The 21,719-nt window shown below is 35.2% G+C and overlaps 1 protein-coding gene across 1 annotated transcript; it reads left to right on the forward strand.

The window, feature by feature from the left end:
* Positions 1–4,256: 4,256 nt before the first annotated feature.
* Positions 4,257–4,652, forward strand: LOC104750315 (defensin-like protein 226). Its single transcript, XM_010472089.2, has 2 exons — positions 4,257–4,323; positions 4,406–4,652. The coding sequence occupies exons 1-2, from the start codon at positions 4,257–4,259 to the stop codon at positions 4,612–4,614; spliced, it is 276 nt and encodes a 91-aa protein (XP_010470391.1). The 3' UTR covers positions 4,615–4,652.
* The last annotated feature ends 17,067 nt before the right edge of the window (positions 4,653–21,719 follow it).

A 21,719-nucleotide genomic window follows, 5' to 3' on the forward strand; every position in this document is an offset into this window, starting at 1 on the left:
AACTGAAGAACATAAGCAATTGTAACAACTTAAAACAGAGCAAAATGCAATGAAACATGATAATATGCAGTAATAAACAATCAAATGACAAAGTAGGCTTCCAAAGATGGATTCATGGGCTGGTGTTCAAGCTGTGGCTATCTAAATTGGTCAACAAACCTCAATCAAACATGAGCTATCTCTAGACAATGATCTTAATGACTCACTGATCCACTCTCATGGCAGAAGTGATCAAGTTTAAGTAACTTCCTTACCCAACTCTCATTGGTGAAACCATACTAAACAGGCATTAAGAAACAGACCATTACTTGTCAAAATTCACCTTATACAACCAATCTCTTGGGATATGCATGATAATCTCCAGTATTAGCTTTATATAACAACCTTAACATTGGTATGATGCAAGGAAGCTTAGGATCTGCTCTTACCCTCTCAGATATAAGAACAACTTAGAGCACATCTAAACCAAAAGAGATATATAATCAAACAAACTTGACCAATCTAAACAACCATAGCCCTAAACCATCCTAATCCATCTCCAGAATCCTAACTCACTACTCAGATGAACAGAACATGATGATAATGAACATAAACCCAGAAAATGATGAAACAAACATTACTAGAAAGATAAGATAGAGATCTTTAATTCAATACAAAGTACCGAACACAGATTCTCAACACACAAAAAGTTATGATGATTACAAACTAAGAAAATTCTGGAAAAGTCAAGAACAAAAGTAGATAATGATGCAATAAAGTAAATAAATCTCACAAGGGAAAAAACTAAGTTTGCTGACTCTCTCTCACTCCTAAAGATATATTTTCTGCCCTCTTACCTTATTTAATTACGATTCTTTTATCAACATATCTATACAAAATAACAATTCAATAACAAAAAAGTTTATTGAAAATACACTAAAATATATATAACATTGCATCATATATATTTAAAATCATGAAAACTTAGTCAATTATAATATAAACTATATATAAATGCCATTTTTTTAATTTTCTTTTCGATTCTGCCATTTTCTATTATTATGCCTCATAGCAAAAAAACGAAAAATAACCTTTCAGTAAATAACTTTCTAATGTACCAAATCCATCTAGTCAGGTTTAGTCCATCCCTAATTTGTCCATCGACTTTTCAAAATTCTTTGTGACCCCATTTTTGTCCATCGGCGCTTTTTGTCCATTACAGGTCAAAAGACCACACATGCATTGAAAATGATTTTGCTTCTAGTGGACCACATTTGACAACCAAGGTATTTATCGTCCCCAAAACATTCTTTTCTCTAGTGTAACATATTAGCTTCAAAAGATCTCAAGAATGAACAAGATTTGTTAGTAAAATGGAAAAGTTTGGTTTACCAGTTCTCTAGTCCACCGGATCTGGTCCATTGAGAGACAAAACAAGTCTTGTCCACCGGACTGTGGTTCTGGTCCACCAGAAATGCATCAAATGTGTTTTTGAATCGTAAATTCTGGGCAGGCGAATCATATAGAGGTTTGAAATGAGAGTTATGAAAGTTTAGAGAGAGAGAGAGTTGGATATGTGGAAAGCTGGGGTTTTAGAGATTTTGAGGAAAAAAAATGGTGAATTGGAGAGAGAGATCAAGAGAGATGAGAGAAGAAGAGAGAAACAAAGGGAAGCTTTAATTAAGTATAATTTTGTCATTTTAGGTTAGCCAAAAGTGGGTCCAATGGCATTTTAGAAAAGACTTGGTTGAAAATGGCATTGCTCACAATGAATTATATTGTACATGGCATAAATCATAAATTTCCCTTTAAAATACTACCATAATAATCAAAAAATGGTTTCACATACGCTTATAGATCATTCAACAACTAATATATCAAAAATGCATATAGTTCAACAACAAACATCTATTAAGATGTAAAAGCAACAAAAGAAAGAATTTTTCATTAGGAACAATACATCAATTATTTGTCCACGCATATCTACCTTCGTATTTGTTTTATACATGTTATTTTTCAAACATGTTGTAACATCTGTGTTTTGGGAATGAAGTTGGGATGTGTTGAATAAACCAAAGGAGTGGATTTTAATTGATTTTTGGTTTAATTAAATCCTGGTTTAATCAAATTAAACGAAAAACCCTTAATCTCCCTCAAAGTCAGGCCTCCTCTCTCTTATTTTGTGCTTTTGTCGACATTTTCATCAGAGGGAGGGAGAGATTGAGAAATAACTCTTGGTTATTTGGTGTAAAGGAGAAGGAGAAGGAGATCAACCTTTTTCCTTAGAGTAAAGAGAGAAACAGAACTGTTAGGGTTTGGGAGAAGGAGGATCCGACGGGTCAAATCATTTCGAAAGGTATTGATTTTTGGTTGGGGTGTAGTTAAAATATTTTCGTACACTCTCCTTTTTACAGAAGTGAATTTGGTTTAATATTCTAGGAGAAATTGACAGTTTAGTGGGGCGTTTCGTCTCAGTCGCGGATTGAGACCAGCGGGTGTTTCGGGATCGATTGCGGTTTCACCTGAGATCTGATCGTTCTGAACTTTTGTGGACGCTTCTGGATGTGTAGACCAGAAGGGATTAGAAAGTTAACGATTCGTTTTGATTTCGTGGTTTCACTTGTGAGGTTATCCTTTTCTGTTTTTTCTAGCAGTTTGTTTTCATTGTTTGTTTGTTGTTGTGATTGGTTGTAGGAGCGAGTTTGGTTGTTCTTGAATATTGGAGAGCTTCTCATTTGGTTGTTGTTATTTTCATGAATCACTTCTTAAGGTGAGTGCGTGACCATGAACTTATCTAAACCATTGGTAGAATTGGAATGTTGGTGTTAGAACCCTGATTTAAGTTGCTAGTTTTTGGTTTATGATTCTGGTTAATTATTGATTTATTATTATTGGTATTTTCCGCTGCTTATTTGATGATTTGAGTTTTGCATATTTAAATAAATATTTTTAAGTTATTTATTTATTATCTATTATTTATTATTTATTATTTTTTATTATTATTATTTATTGAAAAAAAAACTGGTCGGATGGTTTGACATGTATTATACCGTCGTTACAACAACAAGCTTTTCCATTTGAAAATCTCATCGGACCATCTCCACGCATGATGCATGGATCCAACCACACACCACAAAATGCGATAAGACATAAAATTCGGTAGTTAATATCTCTGACGTATATTATATGCTTAAATTTTTAAATCAAATACAGAAATTTGAATAGCGTTTAAGAACAACAACAAAAGAAAAAGAAAACTAACTAAATACTAAATAGCCTTTAGGAAAAAACAAAAGGAAAAAAAAGGAAATTAGCTCAACATATTTGTGTTTTTGAACTTTAATTTGTGAAATGTGTGACTTTTGTAGTTATTTATTGAACCACTACTTTTTCTATGATAAATATCATAATTACCATTTATCTTATAAATCAAATTAGAAAATAAAATATATAATCAAATTAGAAAATAAAATATATATATTTAATTTTTATTTACCCAAAAAAAACAAATCAGAGAAAAACAATATCTTATTTTGATTTACCATATATGTTGTAAATTAAATGTTTTACGCAGTTACATTCTAAAATTAAATTATGAACACAACGTTGAAAATCAGAAATTACTTTCATAATTCTATAAATTTTAATCTGATATTATCTAAAAGTATTTAAAAAGGGGAACTTAATATAGAAAATTAAGAAATATCAGATATAGTTTAATATTAATTTTTACAGAATAGTTTTAGCACAACTACATTTTCTTTCCTTTAATTTTTCCAAATTATATAAAATGCAAAGAAAATCCGACATATTTGATGCATATCTTTTTTTTGTTCATTTTCTTTTTTGAAAAGTAATGTAAATAAGATTGATAGACAACATATATGGTAAATCAAAATAAGATATTGTTTTTCTCTGATTTGTTTTTTTGGGTAAATAAAAATTAAATATATATATTTTATTTTCTAATTTGATTATATATTTTGTTCATTTTCTTTTGGAGATGTGATGAATGAATGGATTAGAAAATTAATTTTTTTATAAGATAACTTTTCAAAAAAAAAAAAAAAAGAAGACCGATTCAATCGATTTCGTAGACTTGTCTCTACCTTTCTCTATTTTTTTTTTTTTCTTGTTCCTCCTAGTTAATAATAGCAACATCTAAATTTATGTGTGTTGGGTTACTTGAGTATATATGTTATATATGAGTGTTGTTGGCAAAAAAAGAAAAACAAAATATTTCTAAGACAGGCGACTTGTTTATCATTTTCTGAATCATGAAATGTGGTGTTTTGTTGACCGTTTCTTGTATTCTCACATTCCTCGTTCTATGCTATGCTAGAGGTAATTTTTAGTTTTATATTTTACATTAACAACTTCTAATCTTAATATTTTTTGTTATTTGATGATGTTTTTCTCACTATATAGGTGGAGTCCAAAACAAAGTGGGGATGCGACATGAACAGACAATTTCCTGGAACATGTGGAACTAATGGGAATAGTACATGCATAAGCGACATCAAGAAAATGCGTCGTGCGCCAAAAGATCTTGTGATACGTTGCGAATGCTCTGCCGCTTTTGTTTGGCCGGGTAGACCTGCCGAGCGTTTATGTAAATGTCAATATGATTGTTAAGTTCTTACTTATATCACCATAACCAGAAATCTCTTTGCTAATAAAATACGAGGGGGCCTATAAACTTTTTTGCTGGAAAAGGTTTTTCATATTAAAAGTAAAAAAATATGTTCGGTTTATACATCAAATATGTTCCGTACTAATTTATAATTTGACAAAACATTAATTTAAATATATTACTTAAATATATATATGAATTAGTGCAAAATCATATATTTGTGAAAGGCTGGACAAATTATCCGGACCTGAAGATCCAAAATAAATCCGGCTTGAAATATCCGATCTGGATTCAAATTTAAACTTTAAAAACATTCGAACATGTTTAAAAGTCAAAATTTTAGCTACCCAAAAAACTGCAACCCGAACCTCAAATAGATACCCAAAAAGTACCAGAATCTAAGACCATCTCTATTGGTAAGTTTCTTAACAAATTGCTAAAGTACAAATTTTTGAGTTAAGAACTTTTTAAAGATAAAAAAAAAAAAATGCCTCCATTCATAAAGTTGTAAAGCAAGTTTCTTAACATATTTTTGAAAAAAAAAACAAGAAAACTTTTTTTACAACACACAAACTTGATCATTGCTTCCAAACAAAATTGGAGACACTGTGTTGTCTGAAACATTTATACATACGCTCAGATTCACCTTCACTAGACCAACATAGTTGCTCTGAAGCAAGTGGCACACACCTGCATCTGTCACTCCATCCAATCCATAGAGTTCAACATCCTGCAGCTGATGACAGAAGTTCCCCAAGAAAGCAAGACTTGCACCCCCAAACCCAAAGCAACAACTGGTTGTTGGTAGCGGTGATTCTGCGTTGAAGTCTCTGATCCACAGAGAATTCGCCAAAGAGAAAGCCTTCACATTATTAAGTTTACTAATATCAATTCCCAAATCACATTATTAATCAAGTGAAGACAAAACATGGTACCTGAAATTATAGGGGCAAGAAAAGGTGATCCTCTCAAAACACCCACAATCTCTCACGGTTTGACTTAAACAATATCCATGAGATATTTGACTTAGACCATAAAATGACACTAAAGTAGATCGATTCGACATCAGAACTACCAAATTAAACTCATACGATAGAGACCTTCTTTACCAATTCATTTAATAAAACTATTAGTTAAATCTGAAGACTCAATCAAACTCGGAATCTAATCATCGAGTAACAATACATAGTGCAGAATCAAGTACCAATCATTAGCTGATAAATCATAAAACTGGTCATTTATCAGTGAAGTTATGAAAGATTGTAGCTTCATCGTTGCATAAACATATCTCACACCGCAAAGTGACATCAAAATCAAAGAAGCAGCGAGTGAAGTTAAACAAAAAAAAACGTCACCTTTGTTGATTACGAATTCCATTGTCGTCCTCGAACAGATCCACCTTGAAATTCAAGCAAACTCATCAAAATCAAAGTACTCAACTCATCAAACGGATCAATGCCTAATTCTCAATATGCTAACGACCGTAACCCCTAATTTTACACACATCAATTCCCAATTGAAAGAACATAATTTTACTAATATCAATTCTCAAATCAGAAAACCCTAATTTTGCTAAACATCAAATCCCAATTCCCGATTTGGATGAACCAGAAAACATTTCGACTCGATAATGACAGATGATGATAATGACATATCAAAAACCAGAAATAATTTCTGATCCCAGTCTTCGGTATCGCTGGAGAAAGAGTCGAGAAACGAGAGAGAGAAAAGAAAAAAAAACACGCGGGAAAAAAATTCCTTATCTTAATTAGTCCGACCAATTAAACCGACACATACACGATCCTTAACAGTCCTAAAATTGCCTAACTTAGTATCGTTTCTTCTATTTATTATGTATTTTGATTTCATTTTAATGTTAAGCAACTTTTAAGATACTCTTTAAAATCTTCGATGGAGATGCCCTTACTAGCCCATTAACACCTTTTTTTTTTTTTTTTTGACAATCTCCTATTAACACCTTTTTTACTTAGTTTTGTGGTATTTCATCGACTTTTGAGTATTTTAAATAGTTTGAGTAGTTCTATTACCGATTTTTTTTTGCTAATTCATATATTTTGTGTATTTTGGGTCTTTTTCTTATAGTGGTTATGAATAATTTGGATATTTACGATTTTGGATATTTAGGATTTTTTTTTCTGGTGATTTTGGATGTTTTTGATAATTTTGGATTTCAGCTATGAAGTAAATTAATAAATAGATGAAATTGTTCAACTTATGAATAAAAATTATTAATGGAATAAAAATTCAAAATATATTAAAAATTACTGTACATTACTTATATATTTATAATTTTTTTTTGTTATAATACATTTATTTATATCCATATACAAATCTTTTATATACGTTACCATTCAAAGTGTATTTTTTACATCTAGGTATATTGTATCTTACAAATGTATTATTTACCACCACCTAAAAAATGTCTATATGAACAAATTAAGCCAACTATTATATTGCCTCTTTAATTTCACTTTTGCATAGTTTCTTTAGTTACTAAAATTGTTGGCTCAAATAACATTTTGAATAAAAAATAAATTACATCACAATAGTATATGACTAACCATGGAGAGAACCTCGGTTCTGCCCTCCTCCCTTATGGAGAGAACCTTGCGTCCAACCTTTTCCACCATGGAGAGAACCTTCACTGCGTCTTCCTCCCTTGGGGAGATAATCTTGCGTCCAACCTCCCCTACATTCCTCTCTTGGGGAGATAACCTTGCGTCCAACCTCCTCCACCATAGAGAGAACTCCGGCTCTGTCCTCCTCCTATGTGGAGAGAACATGTTCATTTCCTTAATCATTTTCCTATTTTATGAGAAAATTTATTCCAATGAGCTCATTATTTTTTTAAAAAAAATTTTGCTTCCCACTTTCTTGTAAGACGTACTATCGTTCGACGATAAGAACGATTTATGTTTAGTTGATCTAGTGTTATATAATCTCTATTGTTATCTTGCATTTTGTGTATTCATCTATTTTTTATGCTATATGTCATGTAAATTAATAGAAACAATAATAACACTATAAGAAATTTGTTAATCCCAAAAACCTTAGTTATTCTGTTTAAGAAACTTTGTTAACAATGCAAAATCAAAGATTGCGTAGTATGCATTATAAAATTGAGAAACGAAACAAAACTTAGAGAAACGACGACGAAAACACGTGGTAATATCTAAGAATATTTTTATATAGTTGCTTCAATTAGACAACAACCAAATTGCTTTCGAAACTTGTTAAAGAAAAATGATGTGTCAAACAAAAGATTAATAAAAACAAAGAAGAAAATTTTACCAAGAAAAACAAAGCTAATAGAAATTATTTTGTTTGGTGAAAAATATGTCATCATCTATTTGCTTATACAGAGAGGTGTATTTTTAATATAATAAGATTACAATTACATTATTCATCGTTTTACCAAACTTGAATACTGTGATTTCTGATCGTTAAAATTGATATGTGTCACGATCTAATGAGTTTATATTTAATCGTTAAAATTGACACATGTTACGATCTAGTGAGTTTTTAACTTTAATCTCTAATCCTTAAAACTAACACGAATTTTTTTATATAAATAATGTACCACCACCAAGAAAATGTCTATATGAAGAAATTAAGCCAACTATTATATTGTCTCTTTACTTTCACTTTTGCATAGTTTCTTTAATCACTAAAACTGTTGGCTCAAATAACATTTTGAATACAAAATAAATTACATCACAATAGTGTATGACTAACCATGGAGAGAACTTCGGTTCAGCCCTCCTCCCTTATGGAGAGAACCTTGCGCCCAACCTCCTCCACCATGGAGAGAACCTTCACTCCGTCTTCCTCCCTTGGAGAGATAACCTTGCGTCCAACCTCCCCTACCTTCCTCCCTTGGGGAGATAACCTTGCATCCAACCTCCTCCCCCATAGAGAGAACCTCGGCTCTGCCCTCCTCCTATGTGGAGAGAACATGTTCACGACGTCTTTAACCTATCTCAAAGTGGCTTGCTCCAGCAACCAATGAAATTAAAGACCCTTTTCCAACGTCACAAAATCTTTTTATATTAACTAATGTTAAATTTTTCAATGTACTTATGGAAGTTTCTTTGACACACCATGATTTAGTCTCTGTCTCCAAGCTTCAGTGGATCTATCAACAACGATTTATGTTTTTCCAATCTATCTATATTTGTTGTAGGTTTGTGTTTGATTATCCTATTTTATCCAACAATTAGGCTATTTTATCCAACCACTAATTTGATGACCTTCTCATCTTTATCTCCTTTTGAGATTGAACGAAAGGTAACAATTATGTTTGCACAAAAAAAAGGTTTATGACCAACCAATCAAGGTTGAGAAATTAAAATATAATTAATTTGACATAATTAATAAAATAATAGAAAATTATAAGCACGGTAATATATGAATCTCAAATCATTCAAAGATGAATATATAAATTAAATAAAACAATCTAAAACTACTACAATAAATTTTAAAATACATTATTAGAAAAAGAAGATGCATATATTAATATTCTATTTTTTTGGGTTAACATATTAATCTTTCCTATTCCAAACTGAAAAAGTAGAAAGTAGGAGTATATTTTGGTATTAAAAAATAAGGAAATTTGTCTTCTCATTTAAAAAGTTTGATCAATAGAACAAAGTTGAAAGCAATATTTTTGAATAAATTCTTTTGTTAGATATATAATATGAGACGGTTTATGTTTATATAGAAGTGAGTATTTATACTTTTTAGAATTAATAATTTTCTGTATATTTTCCTTAATCCCTTTTCTATTTTTTGAGAAAATTTATTCCAGTGAGCTTATTTTTTTAAATAAAATATTGCTTCCCACTTTTTTGTAAGACATACTATTTCGACGATAAGAACGCTTTTTGTTTAGTTGATCTAGTGTTATATAATCTCATTTGTTATCTTGCATTTGTGTATTCATCTATTTTTTATGCTACCTGCCATGCAAATTAATAGAAATAATAATAACACCTTGAAAAGTTTGTTAATCCTAAAAACCTTAGTTATTATGTATAAAAAACTTTATTAACTCTTTAAACTCAAAGATTGCGTAGTATGAATTATGACAAAACCCGGGTTCAACATATTAAAGCAGGTTAAAATTTGTGGAAGCAGGTTAATATATTGGTCAACATCGGGTCAGCCCACAAATCAAAAGCCTTGAACTTGATTTTCCCAATGCTGAGTTCTTCAGAGGTTGGATGCTGTGTCGGCTGATGCTGTACCAATCTCTGTTTGTTTGTTTTTTTTTTACCAAAATTAGAATTAAAAGATCAATTTAATAAGCAATAACAACAATTACCTAAATTGATCCAAGTATAAAGCTATCTCTACTCCAAAATAAGAAACTACTGCTACTTGTCATAAATCAGAAACTACAGGAAAACGAATTGGATCGAGAGAGAGAGATAAGCACTAAGCAGAATGTTGGTGAAAACGAGCGAGTCTTCTAGCACAAACCACATGCGTCATAAACTATTGCATGAAGAATATGTACGCAATATTCAAGTAAATATCCACTTGAATATGTCATAAACAAACTAAGAAACCTCTAAAGTGAAGCTTGAACTTGGACGGGATATTAATATGCCAGTGTAAAGGGCTAAGGAAAGGGTTAGATGAATTATCAGAAAAATTCCTTTAAATACCACTAAAAAGGTTTTTTTTCCAAAAATACCATATTTTAGTTTTTTTTTCCAAAAATACCACAAAAGTATTTTTTTTTCCAAAATTACCACAAACACAAAAAAATGATTCTTAAAAACTTTTTTTAGATTTGGGTTGACACATTTAGTTTTAGGGTATAATTTTTAGGGGTAGAGTTTACTATTTAGAATTTATGAATTAGTTTTTAGTATTAGAACTTTAGTTCAATTATGTGTTATTTTTGGAAAAAATACATTTTAATGGTATTTTTGGAAAAAAACTAAATTGTGGTATTTTTGGAATAAAAACTTATTTTAGTGGTATTGATGCTATTTTCATAAACGTATTGTTAATATTATGATGAAAATAAAAGGGTTTTTGTGCAAAAGAAGCTCTTCAAATAATATTTTTTGCAACTTAACACTCCAACTTAAATAAATGCAAGTCAATACTACAAATTCAAACGTCACCCACAATATAACTCTTGCACGTGTATAGATTCTATAAACCGTATAAATCCGTGTATGTGTAGTAAAAAGACGTCGTAGGTTTATCATTTTGTAATAGCATGTGCCCATAAAAAGAAGAGAAAAAAGGTTTTCATTGTGCATTACATAACTGTAAATAGTGTATTAAAATTAAAACTTACAACTTGTGTTATGGATAAACGTATGAAAATATTTGGTATGTGTATATATTGTCAAAATTTTTAGTTCTTCTTTGCATAAGGATTACAAATATTTTTGTTGACATTAATCCTACATTCTGTTAAGGTGTCATAGCAGTAAAATGACCCTTAAAACAATATTTCGGCAGCAGTAGGCTTTCGCGTTTGTGAAATAGCATGGATCTTTCAAAGGTGGACTCGTAAGTGTTATTTAGAAGAGTTGGATGCCTCTCTCTATTGATTCACGATACAATATATATATGATTACAGAGTAATGTCCAAGCAATATCTTTACAAGTCTGGTAAGTGAATATCATAGTCTATCACTCCCCCGCAGTCGTAGCAGCATCTTGGATGATGCTAAGGCTGGATCGAAAATCTGTGAATAGGGGAGTAGGGAGACCTTTGGTGAAGATATCGGCGTATTGATGAGAGGATGGGATATGCTGAACGCGAACTTGGCCAAGAGCGATGCGTTCTCGTACAAAGTGAATATCTATTTCAATATGTTTTGTTCTTTGGTGTTGGACTGGGTTGTTGGAGAGATAGACAGCACTAACGTTGTCGCAATAGACTAAGGTTGCTTTGGATAGAGGACAATGGAGATCTAGCAAAATGTTGCAAAGCCAAGTGGTCTCGGCGACGACGTTAGCGACGCCACGGTATTTTGATTCAGCACTGGAGCGAGAGACGGTGTGTTGTCGCTTGGAGGACCATGAGATCAAGTTATCCCCATAGAAGATGCAATATCCGGAGGTGGAGCGTCTTGTAGAGGGGCAACCTGCCCAATCTGCGTCTGTGTATGCGACAAGCCCCGAAGTAGTGGATGTGTAGAACTGTAGTCCGTAATCGAGAGTACCCTTGATGTAGCAGAGGATACGTTTAAGTGCAGCGAGATGCGGCTCGCGGGAATCATGCATGAAGAGACAGATTTGCTGGACCGCAAAGGAGATGTCAGGTCTCGTAAAGGTCAAGTACTGAAGTGCTCCGGCAAGACTGCGGTAGAGAGTTGGGTCGGAAACAGATGGTCCCTCAGCTGCGGCTAGTTTGGTTCGTGGGTCGGCAGGGGTAGTGAATGAGTTGTAGTTGGTCATGTTGGCGCGGTGTAGGATATCGGCGGCGTAGTTCTGTTGAGAGAGAAACAAGCCGAAGGCATTTCTTGTGATGGCAATGCCGAGAAAGTAGTGGAGTTCGTCGGAATCAGTCATTTCGAATTCGGTGCTGAGGGAAGAAATGATGGTGTTGAGGAGTTTGGTGGACGATGCCTTGGGGCCAATATCATCGACGTACAGAAGGAGATATGCAGTTTCATTCCCGTGATGATAGATGAACAAGGATTGATCAGCTTTGCTTTGTTTGAATCCGATGTGGCGAGCGTATTGAGCGAACGGTTGATTCCATGCGCGTGGAGACTGCTTGAGGCCGTAGATAGATCGTTTAAGGAGGCAGACATGGTCAGGTTTAGAGGGATCACAGAAGCCAGGAGGTTGGTGCATGTAGACGGTCTCGTCTAGTGTTCCGTTAAGGAAGGCATTTTTGACGTCGAGCTGATGGATTGACCAATTGCGAGATAGGGAGAGCTCAAATACGAGACGGATGGTGGCAGGCTTGACAACAAAGCTAAAAGTCTCGTCACAATCGACACAGAGCTCCTGTGATTTACCATTGGCTACTAACCGTGCCTTGTACCGAGAGTGTTTGCCATTTGCACCAAACTTATGCTTGTATAACCACTTAGAACGCACAATGTTAACATTAGGGGGACGCGGTACGAGATCCCACGTTCCCTTTTTAATTTGAGCTGCATATTCCTCATGCATGGCTGGTGTCCAGTTAGGATCTTCTAAATCTTTTAAATAAGATAAAGGAAGAGGGGAAAGAGTTTCAGTATGAAGAGAAAGAGGTTGTTTAGGTTTGGTGATACCGCTCTTACTGCGTGCTTCCATGGAATGTCCGCCGGGAGGGGGGTGGGCGGTGGTGCATTGTTTGGCGGAGGAGGGGGAGGAGTTGGTGCAGTGTTTGGTGGAGGAGGGGGAGGAGTTGGTGCAGTGTTTAGTGGAGGAGGGGGAGGGGTTGGTGGTAAGGGTGCTGTTTGCGGTAGAGGAATTGTTTGTCGGAGAAGTGGGGAGATGGTTTGTGGGATAGAGGACTCTTTTTTGGGAGAAGTGGGTTCAGAGATTTGTTTTGAGAAAGGGAAAGTGGATTCATCGAAGGTAACATGTCGGGAAATAATTACCTTGCGAGAGGAGAGCTCTAGGCAGCGATATCCTTTGTGATTAGACGGATAGCCAAGGAACACGCAGGCTGTCGAGCGGGCATCGAGTTTATGGGTAGAGAGAGGGAGGAGATTAGGATAACAGAGGCACCCGAATACACGGAGGTGATCATATTTAGGAGGTTTATGAAAAAGCTTTGTGAACGGAATTTCGTGTTGAATGGTGGATGAGGGAAGGATGTTGAAAAGATGAGTAGCTAGCATGAGTGCTTCAACCCAATATGTAGGTGGCATACTCGCTTGGAAGAGTAATGACCGAACAGAATTGTTAAATGTCCGGAGAGTACGTTCGGCTTTGCCGTTTTGCTGGGAAGTGTATGGGCAAGAGAAGCAAGGAATGATGCCATGAGAAGAGAGATGATCAAGGAATTGTCGGTTTTGATATTCACCACCATTATCGCACTGGAGAGATTTGATACTGCGGCCAAATTGGTTAGAAACGTAAGCCATAAATGTTAAGAAGGTTGGGAACACATCAGATTTATTTCGAAGAGGAAAAACCCAAAGAAAATGAGTGAAATAATCTAAATAAATAACATAATATCTATTCCCGCTGATGCTAGGAACTGGTGAGGTCCAAACATGAGAATGAATTCTTTCAAAAGGTTCAGAAACAGATGAAACAGCTGAATCAGAAGGTAATCAAATGTGTTTCCCCAATTGACATGCATGAAAAAGTGAAATATCAATATTAGAACAATTTATTAAACGAGAAGAACGAAGAAATTGAAGAGTTGTGTTTCCCAAATGGCCTAGACGACGGTGCCATAACATTGAATCAGGGACCGTTGTGACCATAGCTTGTGGTGGTGAGGATGGAGTTGTTGCCGTTGGTGGTGAATGGACCGAGTAAAGAGGACTGGTGCTGTTACATCGGAGTAGATGTATCCGAGATGGGAAATCCTTAACACAAAAACCAAAAGGATCAAACTCCACAGAAACAGAATTATCGGTGGTGAATCGGCGAACGGAAATAAGATTTTTGATGGTAGAGGGACAAACAAGTACATTATTAAGGTAAAGAGGACGAGTTTTAGATGGTAGAAAAGAACGACCGATGGATTTAGTGGGAATAGAAGATCCGTTACTGACAATGACCGATGGGTACGGGGTTATGCGGGGTTATGCGGTCAAATGCGATGTGGCTCCAGTACAAACTCCCGTCTGTGGGATCCTGCATGGTCATAGTGCCAAATGCGGCAGCCATGTTGGTAGGAAGCTGCGGAGGTTGAGGAGCTGGTGCGTGCGGGGACTGTCCGAGGAGACCGGCGGTTGGACTTGTGGTTGTTAAATGGGCCATCGGTTGTTGCTGCATCCAATTGTGTTGTGGCCAGTGCGGGTATGGTGTTGGTGTCGCAAACCAGGGTTGTTGTGTTTGCAAATTCCGAGGGTTCAACGGCCAGTGTTGTTGTGGCCATTGCTGACGGCCACGTCCCCGACCGTGACCTCCACGAATCCGTCCGCGATCCCTATTGCCATTGTTGTTGCTGCGGTAGCCCGCGTTGTTGTTGTCTCTGTAACCATAATTGGTGCCGTCACGTTGGGCGTAGTCGCGAGATCCGGATTGTTGGTGGGTGGGAGCGGAGACATACAAGACGTTTGGAGAGGACGAGTTTGCCAATGAAGACGACCCGGTTTTGACTTGTTTAGCAAGGCGACGTTCTTTCTCTATGAGTATCGATATGGCAGTGGAAAAGGATGGGAACGGTTGGCGATGCTTGATGATATTGACGATGTTGTCAAATTTTTCGGACAGTCCATACAGCATGTGCATCACCACGACACGGTCGGTGACAGGGGAGTCGACGTTGGCGAGCAGATCGGATAATGTTTTCAGCTTCTGACAGTAGTCTAGGACCGTCATGTCACCGATGGTGAGAGAACGAAGGTCGTTGTCGAGCTGAATTGCCCGTGCCTTGTTGTCGCGAAACAGATTCTCGATAGAGATCCATATGTCACGAGCACTGCTATGAGTCTTTAGGATTGTGTCGAGGAGAGAGGAGGAAATTGTCCCATAGATCCACATCTTAACGATACCGTCACGTTCTTTCCACGCCGTGTCCATGTCGTTTGCCGGAGTGGAGGTGCCATCGAGATGCCCATACACGCCAAAGTTGTAGCAATGTGTTTCAAATAATTCACGCCACGCATCATAGTTCATCTTGTGCATGTCGAGGACAATGGGTATGTGAGACTTGATGTGGGTCACCGTAAAAACTTTATCGAGAGGTTGAGCCATGGTGCAAGTTACGTAGGTGAGAGAGAGAGAAAATAAAACAGAGAGAGAAGAAGAAAACAAAAAGATGTTGTACGACTAGGAAGAAGAAGAAGATGAGAATTTTTTTTTTTTTTTAGAGAGTGGCGGCGGTTTTGAGACTAGGTTTAGATATATGGCTCTGATACCATGCTATTTAGAAGTCTTGGATGCCTCTCTCTATTGATTCACAATACAATATATACATGATTACAGAGTAGTGTCCAAGCAATATCTTTACAAGTATGGTAAGTGAATATCATAGTCAATCAGTAAGGTCTTTGAAGAAATTACCTATATATAAGAAAATCATTTGAAAAAATTATGGAGTATTCAGTTGTGATTATAGAGGTGGCGATGATGATAAAAAAATGAACAATAACCCATATATATATGACATACATGATATATTCATGAAGGCTAGCCATGGAAACAAGGACGACACAAAAGATAGCAAATCTGGAAAATGACATAGTGATTCTTTTGACAAGAGATATGTTCTGTTGTTTTAAATTAACACATATGTATATACTATATACATATATATATATATATATATATATATATAAATTCTAAAAGTAGTAAATTATTTTTTAGGGGGTAATCAGAAAAAACTGTAGTTAGATTTGTTTGGTTAATCTTGTTTTCTTTATCTCCCCAAATATCGATGGTTTATATATTTTTTTATATTAACATTTTTTTTTTATCTTTTCTTCGATTTAGAATAACTAAAAGAAAAATCAACAACATTCTCATGTTGATTAGCGATATATTAGCTTCAAAGTTACTAAAATTTTCTAAAATTGAGTAGCGGTAGATTAGCTTCAAATGTTCTTTTTAATAATTGATAAAAAAGAATTCGAATTACTACTACGCGGGGTAACACAACTTAGTGGAGTCGAACTTCGGTGGGATCGATTGCAAATGTGATGTTGTAGCCACTTGACTAAAGACAATTCTCTAATTTAATAATAAGTTATTCGAGATTTATAATGTATCTAATTAATGATGACTCAAACTTAAATTGTAGTTTATTCGTAATTATCGTCTTAAATTTTTATTTTTTAAAAGTGGGTTTATCGTTTCGGGAAGTGTTAAACTTTTAGGTTTTTGCCCAATTTAGCATATTGCTTGAGGAAAATTGAACTTAATAACCAAATATACGATTTTATTTGGCATAAATTAAGGAAACCAAAATAACTGTTTACCAAAAGCAAACCAAACCAACTAATATCGTTCAATAGAGATGGACCCGTGCGTTGCACGGATTTTGTTTAATTTTTAGTCAGTATATTATATATAATTGTAGAATATAAATAAATGTATACATGTTTAGTAGAGGTCATCCATTCTTATATTTTTAGTGATGTGTGCATTGTTTATGTATGCTTGTTTTTAAATTATACTATTACTTTTAATATATTATCAGTTAATTTTTATGATAATTATTGAATAATTTTTTAAAAAAATTATTGTTAACCTAGCATTCATGAAATCCGAACTTTTGTATCACTTATTTTATTTGGTATAATAAAAATAAAACATATCTTAAGGATGTGTTAAAACCAAAATTAAAATAACTGTATAAACATCTATCTTTATGGAGACTTATAAAAAAAGTAAAATTCAAATTCATTCCTCACTTCTTGATTTCTTCCATTGATCATCAATTGGTTCTTGACGTTCGTTATGGATTTCACGTTTGGTTTCATAATTAACCATTTATTTTGTATTTAGCACACAAGACACATCATAATATATATGATATTTACCTTTAATTGGTCTATAATCTCCGAGAATGTAAAAGTTTGATATGATGCATCAAAATCAAACTTTTTAACTTGAATCTCGAACAAATAAGTATTTCCAACAATTAAATGAATGCACACATGTCGAAACGTATTATAATTCTTTTTCGTCCAAATTACTTTTTATCTATATGAACAACATAATAACAGTTAATTGAATTTCAAGTCTAAATATACTAATTCATACAATAAAACATTATAGCTCTTACGATTTCTGTAGTAATAAATTATTTTTGTACATGTTGTAATAGGGCCAAAAAAGACTCCATCTTGTAGGTCTTTATGGAGTTCTTCCAATTTTATTTTAAATACAAGACATTCAATATCAGGTCTGTCATTTGCAATCTTATTTTCCGCCTTTTTATATGTTTGTTCACTTCTTCCCATTTTAGAATTGTTGTTCTAGTAATGAAAAAGTCCGGATTTCCATATCGTCTATATATTACCATTACGTCTTGATAATTCTCCACCATGTATCGCGGACCGCCTGTGAACGAGGATGAATCTCTATTTATAGCAAAAAAAAAATGATCGTGATACTATACTTGTAAAAATAATATACTCTATTATAGTGTAGGTTAATAATAATATAATAATCAATCTATTTTTACTCTATTATTGACCATCTCCAATGTAAATCTCTATTTTTTACTCTATGATAGAGCATCTTTCTCCACACAAGAAACTTTAATATTTTTTTAGTAACTCACCATATCATGACACGTGTTAGTTTTAACGATCAGAGATCAAAGTTAAAAACTCACTAGATCGTGACACGTGTTAGTTTTAACAACTAAATATTCAAGTTAATAACTCATCAGATCGTGACATGTGTCAATTTTAACGATCAGAAATCACATATCAAAGTTAGTACTCATTCGGTCGTGACACATGTCAGTTTTAACGATCAGATATCACAGTTTTCAATTTTGGTAAAACGATGTATAAGATAATTGTAATCTTAATATTATATTAAAAAAACTTTGTTAATCCTAAAGGAAAAGCATTGTATATACACCCCTCTATATAAGAGAATAGATGATGACATATTTTTTCCCAAACAAAATAATTTCGACTAGATTTGTTTTTCTTGGTAAAATTTTCTTCTTTGTTTTTTATTAACTTTTTGATTGACACATCATCGTTCTTGAACAAGTCTCGAAGACAATTTGTTTGTTGTCTAATCAAAGCAACCATATAAAAAGATTCCTAGATATTATCATGTGTTTTCGTCGTCGTTTCTTTGGATTTTGTTTCGTTTCTTGAAACATGTCTTTTTGTGGGTGTGGTGATGAATGAGGTATGGAATGATGACTTATGAATGAATGGATGGCAGGGTGTTTCAATTCCCCTTATGCAATTGTAGTATAAGAGGTGTCAATCCAATCTGAGTGTTTGTGATCAATCAAGATGTGCATATGAGTCTAAGTCAAGCCAGATGTAAAGGTTGTTTATCACTAACAATCCTATGATGAAATGTAAAATGCAGAAAGTAAAACTACAAGAACTAGGAGCTAAATGCAAATGGAACAAAATGATTATGACAATTATGAAGCTAAAACAGAAATAGAAACTATGATAATGCAAGTAATGAACTAATGCAAGGTAAGTAATGAACATGATACTAAATGAATACAACAGAAATGCAACTAGAGTGAAACAAGACAAACACAAATCATAAACACAAGTTCTGGGTTGGAACTCGAGCAAGCACTCGATCGAGTGCTGATCGAGTGCAGGGTCGAGCTGGACAAATACGCAAAACAGAGCAACACAAGAAAAACAGAGCAATACCAAAACGCATCAAACAACAGGATTTAAGCTAAGAAATCAATAAAAAAGGAAGGTCTTGAGGAGGGATTCATGGGCTGGACTATGATTGAGGTCATCTAACTTTGTCAACAAATCTCAAACAACTTGAGCTAATCTCTAGACATATATTTCTATGACATGTTTAATCCACTCTCATGGCCTCTTTGTCAATCCACAAGATTCTGCTTCTCCATCATCCTCTCCCTCTTCTTCTTCATCTTCTTCTTCACTCTCACTCTCAACCTCCTCTTGTTCAATCTCAACTGCTGGCCTCTTCCCTTTGGCCTTGTTTCTCCTCATGAACTCACTAAGAGTTGGCTCCCTTTCTTCTTCACTTTCAGTTCTCTTAGGATCTTCCTCAACTGACTGATTTCTTGAACACAACATCTGACTCGATCGACCACTCGGACCACCACTCGATCGAGTGCATGCTCGAGTGGGGCGTCGAGTGGTTCTTCCAGCTTCTCCTCTTGATTGTCGGCGATCATCAAAACGTTCCATGGAGCTTGCAGCCGCTTGTTGAGACTTCCTAGTAATCATTGAAGACATTTTCGAATAGAACTGAAGGGAATAGACTCAAAGCTTAAGTTTAATAGGTTAGCGACCCAAAAACTTAAAAGAGCTAAGCTTGAGCAAAATATGAACTTTGAGAGAGATTTTAAAACTTGATTTTAGTTGTTTTGAGCAAATGAGAGAGTGTGAGAGACATAGGATCGTGTAAGGCTTTATTTAAAGCAGCTAAAGGGGCAAGGAGACAAGGGTGGAGCGTCCATACCATTCAAATTTGAAATGAGAATCTTTGACCTGCTTTTTGCTGCCACTCGACCCCACACTCGACCAGCACGTGGTCGAGCTCCTTGACCAAATTTTGAAATTTCAAAATTTTTCTTCTTTTTCTTCCCTCCACTCGATCATTCTAGAGAAATGAGAATCGAGTGGGCCTTAGTTCTTTGCCAACTCGGTCGAGTACCTCTCGTGGGCTGGTCGAGTGGGCTTGCGAATCTCCTTCCCCAAGTCCAAATCTCTCCATACACATCTACACTTTCATTGAAAGGCCTGCCCAACACAAACATAAAAGAAAACACATCAAAACTACTAAGAAAATAAAGCATATTTACAAAGGATACCTTAGAGACTTCCTCCCTAGTGAGCTTGTTTAGAGTCACTAAGCTTGACTTTGGCTGACTTCTTAGGCTTTGTATAGATACCAAGGAGGTGATGAAATCCTCCTTGGCACTTCTTGATCACTGTGAGTCTGATCCTTGATCACCTCACCCTTAACACACAAACCATATTTCTTCTTGATTTTGAGCCTTGGTCTTGCTTTCCTCAAACACCTCTTGTTTAGCTTGACTTGGAGATCCTTAACCATACCAGTCAACTCTTGAACTGACCTCTTAAGCTTTTCCATAGAATCTTCTTGAAGAGAGAGATTGTCCTTTGGAGTTGCCACTTCACTTAAACCTTCATGACCACCTTTGTCCTTGATAGTAAAAGGTTGATCATCAATGGTAGGAAGGTTGGTTGGGTTATAGATGTTAAACTTCATAGCTATACCCTCAGAAATGTTCAAGGTCACAAGACCTTCCTTAACATCAATAACAACTCCAACTGTGGCTAAGAATGGCCTCCCAAGGATGATAAGATCTTCAGGTTCCTTGTCCATCTCCAATACCACAAAATCTGTATGAACCCTTGCTCTTCCTATCTTGACTGGATTATTCTCCAACTTGCCAACCACATCTCTGTTTGAACTATAAGCTAGGCATATATGAAGGTTGGTGGACTTGAAGTCAGTGTGCCCAAGCTTTTGTGCTATAGAATAGGGCATCACACTGATAGATGCTCCCAAGTCACATAAGCACTGGTTATAGTGAAGATAGCTAAGTGTGCAAGGCAGATAGAATGGACCTGGATCCTTAAGCTTAATTGGGATGATTACTCCTCCAAGGTCTTCAAGATCCTTCTCATCTTGAGCTTGAGCCTTCTTCTTTGATAAATCAAGCAAAAAATCCTTATAGAGAGGATATGGATCATACTGTTCCAAGGTAGGTCCTCTCTCTTCTTCTTGGTAAGCAATGATGATCTCTTGTATGGCCATCACTTCTTCTTGTCTCTCAATCACAACCTCTTCCTTCAAAGCCTTCGCTTCCTCTTGTTGCAAAGCCAACATTTGTTTTTTCTCAATGATTTCCCTTAATTCCTTAAGCTTTTGTGCCTTGAAACGTTCTGGGAATGGTAGAGGCGGTTTGTAAGCAAGAGGGATGTACTTAGCAGGCTTGACAGCTTCTGACTCTTCAGCTCGATCGGTCACTCGAACACCCACTCGGCCGAGTGCATGCTCGAGCACCTGGTCGAGTGCAATACCGGAGTCAGTCTGCTTTGCACAAACTTCACTCTGAGCTTCAAGAAATGACCAATCCTCCCCAACTTGAACTTCACTGTCCTCAGTGGCTTCTTCTTCAAAGATATGAATGGCTTTGGCATTAAACTCCCTTGGGTTTGGAACTGCTTTTCCAGGGAGTTGGGTGGGTTTTGGAGCTGAAGTGGATGCTATATTGCTCTCCATATACTTCACTCTTGAGTTTAGACCTTCAAACTTC

Source organism: Camelina sativa, chromosome 16 (assembly GCF_030686135.1).
Source record: "Camelina sativa cultivar CO46 ecotype springtype chromosome 16, ASM3068613v1".
NCBI classification, from domain to species: Eukaryota; Viridiplantae; Streptophyta; class Magnoliopsida; order Brassicales; family Brassicaceae; genus Camelina; species Camelina sativa.